General features: G+C 39.8%; 1 protein-coding gene across 4 annotated transcripts in view; it reads right to left on the reverse strand.

Moving 5' to 3' along the window:
• The window catches only part of LOC110290928 (bifunctional heparan sulfate N-deacetylase/N-sulfotransferase 3), a 156,359-nt gene that overhangs the window by 101,024 nt on the left and 42,431 nt on the right, over positions 1 to 12,904 (reverse strand). For all 4 annotated transcript variants that reach the window (XR_003836259.1, XM_021157836.2, XM_029475611.1 and 1 more), the window contains exon 3: positions 1,805 to 1,892. Coding sequence is in view for 3 of the 4 variants with exons in the window: in XM_021157836.2 (XP_021013495.1) it covers positions 1,805 to 1,892 (88 nt within the window). In the remaining variant the exon portion in view is untranslated. The remainder of the gene's footprint in view (positions 1 to 1,804; positions 1,893 to 12,904) is intronic.

The following is a 12,904-nucleotide window of genomic DNA, read 5'->3' on the forward strand; positions in this document are numbered from 1 at the left end:
TCTGATTTTGTTAATTAGGATGCTTTCCCTGTGCCCTCTAGTGAGTCTGGCTAAGGGTTTATCTATCTTGTTGATTTTCTCAAAGAACCAGCACCCTATCTTTTCTGCTTTAAAAAAATCATTGGATATCACAAAACTGTACATCTGTGATGGATCTGGAACTTATTTTGTGTGTGTGTGTCTTTTTTTTCAGCTCTGGGTCAACCCACCTTCTTTCCATAGTAAAGTTCTGAGGTCAGTGTGGAAAACCCATCACCATCAGGAATGAGATTCCAGTTTCTGTGGACTCCATTTCTCTCCCCTGCTGCCACCACACATCTTACTGACAGTGACTTTGTAATTACTAATAGTGTTTGTTGGTGCAGCTACTATAGTTTGGTTCCTCTGTCTCATAACTGTTTTGGCTATTCTTGGCTATTTGATTTTTCATAAAAGTTTTAGAGGCATGTTACCAATATCAACCAAGGAACTTGTTATAATTGTGTCTGAGACTTTATTAATTATAGATCAATTTGGAGAGGACTGACTTGTCTAGTCTTCCAAACCTTGGGCATCTTTGAGCTATTTAAAGTTACACTCAGTACAACTGTATAATTCTAAAATCTGCCTCATCAACTATGTTGATGGAATAGTGAAATACCTTCTTTTTTATTTACCCATGACTTTAAGGATGGTAGGCAAAACACACAGCTGATTTTGTATTGCTCAAGACTCAAAAGGTATTAGAAAAGATAAAATTGACATAAAGTTAAGTATTTTCGTTATTAAAAAACATGAAGAGAATAAAGTTAACCCAGACTGTGAGAGAAAAGAGCTCGCAATGCATTTAGCTGAGAAATCATCGGGCAGAATGGATCAAGAATTTACAAATGAGCCACAAAAAGGAAACAGTGAAACAATTCTTCAGAAGAGGATCTCAAATAGCCTGCAACCACGTGCACACACCCACTTCCTGTTCATAGGAGAAATATATATCAAAACCGCCATATGAATTTTTATATTCCCACAGCAGAGCTAAAATTTAAAAGGGAAACAACATGAAATATGAAGCACGGTCCTCAGATGACTAGGAATACACACTGGAAAGATCAGTTTGTAAACTCCGTTGGCTCTTTCTCTTCAAGTATTTTTATATCTGGGTCATTTGAGCAACTCCACTGGTGGCTGAGAGCCAACAGAAAAGAACTTAAGTCCTCTAAGGAACAGGGGTGGACATCTAACCGGATGGCCTAAGAAATGGTAAAGGCTAGAGAGAACCATCTACATTGCAGTAGAGTGGATAACGCGTCAGCATGCTCAAACACGAAACACTACCAACCAATCAGAAGAGAGAAGAATAATCTATGCACCACATCCACATGACTAACAGAAGGTTGAACAACAGCAACTAAAGCTGGATACAGTGAATTTTACACTTATGTCGAAGCTAGGTGTAGCTAAGAAGGTACTGGAAGACAAGGAAGCAGTATAGAAAAGGGCAGGGGCGACCCAGGGGAACAAAGTAGAGGGATGGTAATGGCTTCTTGCTCTACTTGAGAGTTACATTGTGTATAGTTTGTGAAAATTCACTAAAGACAGTTTGTTACTATAGACTTTTCTCTATGTAAATTATGGGTCAGCAAAAAAGAAAGGGCACTTGAAAATACCACAAGCTTTAGAATCATTAACATTTTCTAAAGGTTAAACGTAGTTAAATGGAGTTAAATGAAATGGAGTTAAAGGAAAACGGGAAAGTTGTGAAGGAAGCAGGAACAAGGGACCGGGAAGGAGGTGCAATTTCAAACAGTGGTCAGAGGAGTCTTACCTGTATGATAAAATTTCCCTGAAAATCCAAGGTTGAATGTAAAATTTGTGATTTGTGTGCGCAAAAGATTCTGTGTGTCAAGCAGGGCCTGAAATACAGAATAAACAAGAAGCATTTCAGGGTGACAAGGTACTGAAAGACATTCAGAGAGTAAGATGGTGCTATTCAAATCACATGGCGGATCGTGGATAGTGGTAAGCTTAGGCAGCACATACGCATAAGTACTCACGTTTCAGCCCATGGGAAATCTGAAAAAAAAATGTTGGCTGGAGAAAGCAAAGTGAAAGGAAAAGTTTAATCCATATGTATAAAGGAAGTGGTGTATTATATCTCTTTTTACCTCTCGGGGGACATAGATAACCAATTCCAAAAGGACATTCATTTTAAATGCAGTTTCGCGAGAACATATGTGGGAAAAAAACATACTGACATTTCTCAGATATATCTTTGTTCTTCAAAACACCAGCATTTTAACTTTTAAATCTGAGATTCCCAAAAGATAGTGATGGTTATTCAAGAAGATAAGAAGGTAAAGCGAATCTATAATTTGTCCATTAAAACAAGCAAACATTCAGGGTGGTTCGTCTTGACTGACAACTGGTTTGGATGGAGAAACACCTGTGGGATTAGTTAAGTGCATCTATGGGTGTGCCCGTGAGAGAGTCTGGAGGTGGGGTTAGCCAAGAGAAATAATCTCTTGAATATGGAAAGCATCACTCAGTAGACAGGACCAAGTTGGAAAAGAAGATGGAAAAAAAAAATGGAGAAAGGCAGCTGGTGTAGGCAGTGCTTGCCTGTGCTCTTTGTGCTACCTGGACATCATGATGTAAACTCTCTACTCTGATCCACTTACCATGATGAACTGAAACTGTGAGCCAAAATCAATAATCCTCCCCACTTGTCTAAGTTATGTCAAGCTCTTGTCAGTGGCAAGAGATTGCACTTCTCGTAAGGGGCACTTTTGAAGGATGGTTTTCTGTGTTAATGCTGCTGTCTCTCTATGAGTGTTTACTGCACTTTCATTGTTTCTCCTCCTTTACTTCCCAATTCTTATTTAAATTCCAACGAGCAATCACTCTGCCTCTTGGCACTGTGTGTGTGTGTGTGGTTATAACTTCGTGTTCACCTAAACCAAGCAAAAAATAGCACTGCTGGTTTTCAAAAAGATCTTGGTTAACACTTCATTTTAGATGGGAGGAAACTGAGGTAAATGGCTTGCTTATGTTCACAGACAAGAGGGTCCCAAATTGGGTTCTCGCGCTGACCTTCCATTGGATCCTTCCCTTTGGTACGTACAGGCCCACACTACACTTGAGTTCTTTTTTTTTTTTTAATTAGGTATTTATTTCATTTACATTTCCAATGCCATCCCAAAAGTCCCCCACACACTCCCCTACCCACTCCCCCACCCACCCACTCCCACTTCTTGGCCCTGGCATTCCCCTGTACTGAGGCATATAAAGTTTGCACGACCAATGGGCCCTCTTTCCACTGATGGCCGACTAGGCCATCTTCTGCTACATATGCAGCTAGAGACACGAGCTCTGGGGGGTACTGGTTAGTTCATATTGCTGTTCCATCTATAGGGTTGCAGATCCCTTTAGCTCCTTGGTTACTTTCTCTAGCTCCTCCATTGGGGGCCCTGTGATCCATCCAATAGCTGACTGTGAGCATCCACTTCTGTGTTTGCTAGGCCCCGGCACAGTCTCACAAGAGACAGCTATATCTGGGTCCTTTCAGCAAAATCTTGCTAGTGTATGCAATGGTGTCAGTGTTTGGAGGCTGATTATGGGATGGATCCCTGGATATGGCAGTCTCTAGATGGTCCATCCTTTCATCTCAGCTGCAAACTTTGTCTCTGTAATTCCTTCCATGGGTGTTTTGTTCCCAATTCTAAGAAGGGGCAAAGTGTCCATACCTTGGTCTTCATTCTTCTTGAGTATCCTGTGTTTTGCAAATTGTATCTTATATCTTGGGTATTCTAAGTTTCTGGACTAATATCCACTTATCAGTGAGTACATATTGTGTGAGTTCTTTTGTGATTAGGTTACCTCACTCAGGATGATGCCCTCCAGGTCCATCCATTTGCCTAGGAATTTCATAAATTCATTCNTTTTAATAGCTGNGTAGTANTCCATTGTGTAAATGTACCACATTTTCTGTATCCATTCCTCTGTTGAGGGACATCTGGGTTCTTTCCAGCTTCTGGCTCTTATAAATAAGGCTGCTATGAACATAGTGGAGCATGTGTCCTTCTTACCGGTTGGAACATCTTCTGGATATATGCCCAGGTAGCAGAACGGATGCTCAGTAGTGCCTGAACTGCCATGCTCGGTCTCCTTACTATTCAGCGACCGTTTGAAGATTGCCTGCCTTATCCAAATGCAACTGAGTCTCTGAGGATGCAGAGGATGAAGTCCTTGCTTCCCCAACTTGAACTCACCTCACTCACATCGGTTATTGAAGTGTAGCTATGCAATTGTTTTCCTAACATTTCTTTGTTTGCAAGAATCAACTCCTTGATGTATCGGATTGAATGATATACTATGTGGGTCTCCATGACATTGATGGGTAGAAGGTCTGCCACAGGAGATCCACACCACACTATGAAAGTATAAAGTCTAATTGATGTCTGTGTCACTAGAGACAGGTAAGATCTCGCCTGGGTGTGGCATAGGACGAGCATGGGGGAAAAAAACACTGAACAAGTGAATGTGCCTTAGTGAAGAAAGAAATTTCTTAGTTTTCCATGTTGGGGGTAATCTGCAGGAAGGGTGCTGTGCAAGTAGAAGGTCTGAGCCTTTTTCTTTTGGCTCCTGTGGTGAGGACTGTGGAACTTACAGTGCAGTTTTTAAAAGGACAGACCTGGAAGTCAGCCGGCTTTAACTGAGATTCTGAATCTCCTGTGTTTCTGCTTTGGGGTACGTTATTTCAAACCCAAGTCTCTTCATTGTTGAAGCCAAGGTACTACTACTCACTTCAGAGCTCGATCTGAAGATTAAATGAGACAGTCGGTGTTGGCTGTTGACTCAGTGGCTGGAATGTGATGTGTGTGCAGCACTGAGCATGGCTGCTCTGCCATCTCTGCAGCTAAAGTCACCACAGCAGCTGCCATGGCTGCTACCACTGAGTGCTCAAGGAAAGTCTGTGGCACTTGCTTGAGCTTAGTTCTTCATTTGTAAAGTTAAAAGGTCTTCCAAGTCAGAGTATAATGAGGGTAAACCATACATGCAGGAATGGTTAGTTAAGTTTGCTAAAAAGCCAAAAAGCTATACTACCATCCATCCATCCATCCATCCATCCATCCATCCATCCATCCATCCATCCATCCATCCATCCATCATGTATCATATCTACCTATCTACCTACATTCTATTATCCATTTTTTATCTTCTATCTATGTCGTCTATCATTTACCTATCATCTATCTACCTATCACCTATCTATTCTCTATATATCATTTACTTATCACCTGTCTATATATCTGTCATCTATCTACCTATCAGTCATCTGTCTATCTATTGTCTCTCTATCCATCCACACACCCATTCATTTGGTACTTGGTTTGCTGTCTTTATGTGAGTCACATGATTTCTCTGCCCCTCCCCCACCTGTCCTACTCTTCCAGTAGGTCATTGTTTCGCCCTAGCTGAACATCCTGGCTAACTTTTCCTGTGTATCTTCCATTCTTAAGTCTTCTTTCTCTCTCTTTTTTTTCTGTTTTATTCCAATTTACCCTTTAATTATTCATTCACTGAATAAACATTCAAAATCTATTCTAAAATTATTTCTTGCATATTTAATGACTTCTCCTTAAACCTGGGATGCCATTGTCCTTTCCTTTTGCTGTGTGCCCCCTTTTTTGGAACTATCCTTCAGTGATCTTTGTTGTGTGACCATACATATATATACATATATATATATATATTTAATATATAGTTGTGATCACTATCTTTATTAGGAGAAAACATGCAAACCTCTTATTCCTGAGCCTTTGAAACTAAATTAAGTTCTTGCAAAATAATATCTTTGACAACTAGAAGATACGAATCCTGATGACTCAACTACCCCTGATTTTGCCAGTTTGAATATTTCATACATTTATAACACATTAAAAAAACAAACATCTAAGAACTTAAAAGATATACTGAAACATATGGCATTATGATTTATGCTACGTATGGTGAGACAGCACTTCCTAATTGTCAAGCTGATTGGATTGAGAAGTGCTAAAAAGTTAGTGAAGTACACCTGGCAGTGCCCGTGAGGGTATCCCAGAGACGGTTAGATCCTGAGGCTCTCACTCACTGACTGGACCAACTCTAAGTGGATTCACCACATGATGGCTTTATTGGGAGGTGGTCAAGAGAAGAGGAAGTAGAACACTAGACTTTACCCTTGAGGGTTGTATGGTGCCTTGGCCTTTGCCTGTATTCCCTTCCTCTGTGTGTGAGATGCAGTATTCTGTTCCCTCACACTCTCCACGCTATGAAGATGCCTCTGAAACCAGAAGCCAAAGTCAATCATTCTTCCCTAAAGTTCTCCCAGGTACGTGGTCATAGGGAAAAAACTGAGTAGTCAACACATGGTGAAGAGAGAGCTTGTGTCCAGATGGTATTTATGTACTTAGAATAAACAGCAATACGTTTCATACTTTAATTGATTTTAGAAACCAGATTTTGGGAATGTGCATGAGAAAATTGTCTCATATTTATGCATTATTTACATTGTTACAAAATACACTGAAATGTCTTGTGCGAGAAGTTTAAGTACCTGGGAATGTTTTCAGACAAAATTCTTTTTCATTAAGCTTGTTATTACTGTAATGAAATAGTTACCTGAGGCACTGTGCTCATTGCTATGAACAAATATTAGAAAATGATTCCTTGTTTTGAGTCTCTATTTGGGATGTGTCTAAAATGATGTGACAGTATCAAAAGCTAATAATAAATAAAACCATTGCTACAACACCAAAATGGAAAATAAAAACCCTTGAAAATAGACCCTTTCTGGGGAGTAGAGTCTCGTCGGGAAAAGACAAATGATCACATGTCTTCCATGGCTAGTGCAGGGGCCTTGGAAGCATAGGGCTCAGCTTCAAGTGTCTTTATTATTGAAAAGCGGTACTTTTATTTTTAGGAATTCCAGTATACAGTGTGTATTTAACAGTATGGTATATTTTTACAATATTATATACCATTGATTACTTTTAAAACAAGACATTTTACAATTGCGTATAAAGATAGTATCACTACCACTCTCCTATTTTCTCAATTACTAAGCCAATCCATTTAGATGTGGATATAGGGAGACTTACGGAAATTAGAACCAGAGATACCCATTGTGCAGTGAAGGAGAAATTAGAGTATGCTATAATTAGAATTTTAAAAAGCATGTTTGCATCTTTTATTCGACAGTGTATTATGGATGAGCTTTATCCTCTCATCGCCAAATCAAACCTTCTAATCAAACCAGAATGCTGGTCGCATCAAATGGCTGTGCTAGACCTGATTTGAGCATTTCTGCGCATTGTACATTTGAGTTCTTGCCACTTTTGCAAGCGTTAATCCTGTTCTCTGTATAAGTCTGTACACGGTCTGAAAACTATCCCTAGGGACAAGTAATTCTATCCACTTTCAACAACCAACCAACCAACCAACCAAACATGGCAGGAAGTCTGAAATTGCTTAGTGGAGTACTAAAAAGGAACACAATGTCCAATAAAATTATATGACATTTGTATTCAAACATAATTCACAAAAACTTAAAAATCATTTTTTCAGAGTTGAATGTATATGCCGTTCCTTCTTAGTTTTTCAAGTCCTCATTATGCAAAGTCAAGAACATTTGCAAGATCTGGTTAAAGGCAAAAAAGGATCCAATTTAAAGAGATTGAGCTCCGAGGACTGAGTAAAATGGAAGCTATTATGTGTCTTTGGATTTCACTCAATTTTCCTTAACAGAATGAATATATCAAAGAGAGAAAATGAGAGGCAAAAATTAAAATTAAACATAATTGCAAAACATTTTTGTATGAGAGCCATTTTAGTATTCAGTAAACGTGTGGCACTCTTCAGAAGAACAGCTGCTAATTTTTTATTTCTTATTTATACCACCTAGATTATATTTTGAAGTCACTTATCATTTTCAAGTGAACAGACTAGGTTGGTGAGACAATAGAAGATGAGGGAGATACTTTAATGTTGAGTATTGTACTGGTTAGTTTGACTTGACCATAGCTAGAGATACCTGGGAAGAGAGCACCTCAGTTGAGGAATTGCCACCATCAGAGCATATCTGGGAGGATTTCCATGGTTACTGAGTAATGAAGATGGAACCAAACTGCACGGGTGGTCCTGGGCTGTGTAAGAAAGCAGGCTCAGTAAGCATGGTTGCAAGAACATAAGCAGCATCACTCCATGGTCTCTGCTTCCGTTTCTGCCTCCAGGTCCCTTTTATGAGTTCCTTTGACAATGGACCCAGAAGTATAAGCCAAATAAATCCTTTCTTCTCAAGTTTGTGTTGGTCAGTGTTTTATCACAGACAGAAAACAAACTAGGACAAGTATGTTGCTTTCATCAGGAGAAAAAAAATGTATTATCAAAACTGTAAGTATCTATATTTGCTAAATTAAATAAAAGCAATAGGGTAGCTGTTTGCAAAGGCCTGTATCTGTGTCTCTGTGTCACACATTGAACCTAAGCATCAGACCTACCCAGTGTGGTAGTTTCACCCATTTCAGATGACATGGAGAAATGGCTCCCAGTCTCTAAAACCCTAATGTGGAGCAATAGAGCTGTGTCTCCAGCAAGCCAGTGGCCCTTCTTTATACCAAACTTGAAAACTTCTTGCTTTGCCCCAAAATTCCATCTCTGCTTCCTCTTGCTAGCCATGTGAACAACAAAACACATATGCCATGGTTCTAGTTTCCAGCTGTATTCCAAATGTCTCTTTAGTAATGTGGGTGTCTATTAGCACTAAAATGGAGGTTCATCAAGGGTATGTCAACAACCATCACAGGGGTCTGAGCCTCTTTCTAAAAGGACATTACTGGATCCTCCATTCCTCACCAGAATATTAATGAATTTCATGTTTGCTTTGTATTAGTAGAGTAAGGACATATATGTTTGTATGGAAGGTAAGGGGAAAGAATTACAAAGAATAATAAAGTGTTTGCTCTATCTTTTAACTCATCTAGAATATACATTATGCATAAACTTTAAATTCTATATACTGGGGATATTTTTCTAAAAGAGTTGTTAGACTGAAGTTGGCAAAACCGATTTGTAACTAGGAAACAGAAAATTATTAAGTCCTATTCTTTCTTGAACGCTTGAGATTTTTACGCATATTTTATTTAGTGTTTGGCTGATATACATAAATAGACAAAATACTGATGTACTTTTAAAAGAAAAAATACATTTACAAAGCAGTTCACAAATCCCTATAATGCAGTAACTTTAGGGGACTGCTAGCTATACCTTATTCAATTAACTACTTATACAAAAAGGATTTCACATGTCATGAATATGTTAATATATGTAAATAATGTTACCTATCCTTCCCAAGAAGTAAAAATGATAAGTGCTTACAATCACCCATGGCCAAGGTCCTTAGCACCTTCCCACTTCTGCTTTAACAGCAAAGTGGGGCTGAGGCCTGATCAACCACGCGATGAAGCAGTAGCTACATTTAACCTTTCTCAGCGTGACGTTAGGAGTCTGGCGTGCAAGTGTGATTGTTCAGTGATTTGGGAGTAAAATTTCGATTGAATCTTGATGAAAATGTCAATAGAATGCAAGGTGAAAAATATAATCAGAAAATATTTTATCTATCTATCTATCTATCTATCTATCTATCTATCTATCTATCTATCTATCTATCTAGTTTGAGAAAGTGTGTCCTATGTCAGTACTTCCCAGAACTATGTAAAGAAATAAAGGCAAAAATAGTCCACACTCACTGTATGACACCCTTAGGAACTGTCAATTACATTTCACAAATCAACTATATAAAAAAGAGTTTATACACTATCCCGATGATTTCAGTAACTTATAACATTTGCTTTTAAAAGTATCTACAGTAGATCACATAAAGAAAAGTTACCAGAATATAGACCCTTGAGTTCTAACACAGAAACCCTGAGCAGTAGTACTCCTGAAGCAAGACCCAAGGGTGACTTTGGTGTATGGGGCATCACACCACACTCTAAGGATCTCCTGTTTGTTTCTTGATTTGGAATGTTTATAGATCAAGGTAGCCCTAACTCATTAATGGACCTGTTCTTGTCCTTAGCATCAGACAACTGTTGGCTTAATAGGTTCCTGGTGTATGGAAGGCAGACGGTTGTCAACAGTTTTATGAACAACTTCAAGAATAGACATTGTGGATTTTCAAATTAGAAATCTTCTAAAAAAACTATATTTGTTTGCTAATATTTTGTTGCAATTTGAATGGATATGAATTACTCAGGTAGGTGGTGTCTGCGAGGCTGCTTTTGGAGGAGATCGACATTAGACTTGGCGGAGTCTTGCTGATTTACTTTTTTATTTTTAGGGAGTTTTATCAGATCAATTGAAGATCTGAACAGAACAAAGAGGCAAGAGGGGAGACTTCCTGCTTGCCTGTCTCAAACTAGGACATTGGTTCCCCCATACACCCCACCGCTGAGACTCAAATTGAGATGTGAAATCTCGGTTTTTCTCCCTCTAGAACCTTTCTCTGTGGTTAAAAATATAAAAGTCCTCTCTTTAGCCAGGTTGGGAGAAGTAGCCAGGTTGATCAGGGTGCATGCTGGGTAAAGCATAGTGTACCTAGGGTAGGCAGCTCCACCCCTGGGAAGGCTGGTGGGAAGGAGCAGGAGCTTATGTGGGTCAGAGGTCGGCAAAGAACCACCACTCCACACAGTCAAATGGATCAGCATTCCATATCATAAAATGGTCCAACCTCCGGGGAAAATGGCGTGGTGTCTCCTTACAAAGCTAAATAGAATCACTGCATAATCCAGTAGTTCTACTTCTAGGTGTATTCTCCAAGCTCGGAAAAGTCTTTACACAAATGACTGTACAGTAATTCATAGTAACAAGAGTCTCAATCACCAAATGATGAAAATAGCTCCTATTGTCCACTGATAGATAAATGGATAAACAGATTGTGATACACACATACAATGTGATAGTATTCACCCATGAAACCAATGTACCCATGAATGTCGCAGTGCAGACAAACCTCATAAGCAAGCTAAGTGAGCATATAGGTCACATACTGGAGGGATCTACTTATGTGCAGTGTATGAATTCACACAGAGGGAAAGCAGACTGCTTCTCAGAGGTGGGAAGAGGTGCAAAATGAGCCGTGGGTTGGGGATCCATTCGATGTAAAGGCAGTGGCTGTATCTGCTATTAAAAATGCTAATGGCTATGACTCTAATTTTAACTGGATGGCTAATTAGAAGTCAGTGAGTTTCAACTCTGTGAGGAGAAGATTTAGACTGTACAGCCAGGAGCATTGATGTCTCTGTATATGGGATCAGCTGAATCTTACTAAATGGGCGCTGTATGCAAAGTGTTTTTTTCCCAGTAGATTGAGAAGGCTAGGCTGATTCCATGACAGACTTCAAATTGGCAGTTAAGGAGACTAGGCCTAAGAATTGGGCAAGTCCAGGCAAGCCCAGGCAAGTCAATTATTAACGGGAAGAACCCCAGGCTCTAGCCTTCCCGCCTCTATAATGGTTCTGGAATGCCTAGAGACAGGGTACAACAAAGCTCATCTACTCCGGAATCCCAGTGTGCCTTCACACTCACTTGTCTCTCTGTCTTGGTAATGGGAGACTCCAGCATGCTGGACTTCTGCAGACTAAAACTCTCTTTGTGTTTACTTTCTATTTGAGTCCAGGGCATCATTCTTCAGCGACTCATGGGCTCTTACAGATGTCTTCTGTCCTCCACACTGGCATTAAGAAAGTTCTACACAGCATGAGTTCAAAACACCTCAGCTGATTGGTAGCAGTGAGGACTGATTTCCAGAAGTCACTGTGCTGGCTAGCTCTGGCTTCAGTCTTAGCCCCTGTCAGGTTTCTGTTCACTGCTCTGGCCACACTGGCCTCCATGAGAGTTCTGATCATTTCTTGCCTCTGAAGGTCTTCAGTACTTCTGCTACTTCTTACAGACACATTTTCCCCCATATAGAGTTTCTTCAATTTGCCAGATTTTTGGTTAAATAATCTTGGTGTGGCTTTCCTTTGTCTCCTTTATTTTTAAAGAATAAAATCCCCTCAGCTTTATTAAGGTATCATTGAGAAATAAAATGACATATATTTACAGTGACAGAATCACATTTTAATACATGTATGCACTGTAGAATAGTTAAATCAATCAGGTCGGTAAATCATTACGACTGGAATGAGTCCTTGTTGGGGGAAACGAGACTCACAGAAATCTGCAAGCTATGAGTGGCTCATACAGACTCAAGATAAGTCTTTTGAAAAACCACCATCCAGAGCTTCACACCAGACTGCAAACTTTGTTTTGAATGGGTAGATAGGCTGTATAGTTTTCTCTGATGTAAGCTGGGAAAAAGACACACATGTATATTTTATATAACAGCTTTATTCTTCTAGAACCTAAAATGTCCCTGAGATCAGAAAGCTATGAGGAAGAAAATAGAAAAATTGAATTTTGTTATGATCTGAATTTGCTCCCAGTGTTCAAATACCGAGGCTTAGTCAGCCATGTGTAATATCCAGGGGGGCTTTAGGTTGTCGGAGTCATGAAAATGGGAGTCTCCTGCATGAACTGGGGTCCTTACACAGAACTATGTATGGTGCCTGTCCTTTCTGTCCCTTCCCCTGGTGAGGATGTGTCGTCAGCATCTGCTTCCTGGCAATGTGGCAACACAGTTCCACCTGGAAAGAGAGACCTGGGCCTTGGTGCACATAGAAGCTGCTGGTGCCTTCCAGCCTCTGATTTGCAGAAAGATTCCATCGTGCATAAGTTACCACCGTGGGATGTTCTATAACACTACTCAAACACACTAAGCAAGATTTCTTTTTCCCTTCCTTCCTTCCTTCCTTCCCTCCCTCCCTCCCTCCCTCCCTCCCTC

The sequence above is a fragment of the Mus caroli genome, chromosome 3 (genome assembly GCF_900094665.2).
Source record: "Mus caroli chromosome 3, CAROLI_EIJ_v1.1, whole genome shotgun sequence".
NCBI lineage: Eukaryota > Metazoa > Chordata > Mammalia > Rodentia > Muridae > Mus > Mus caroli.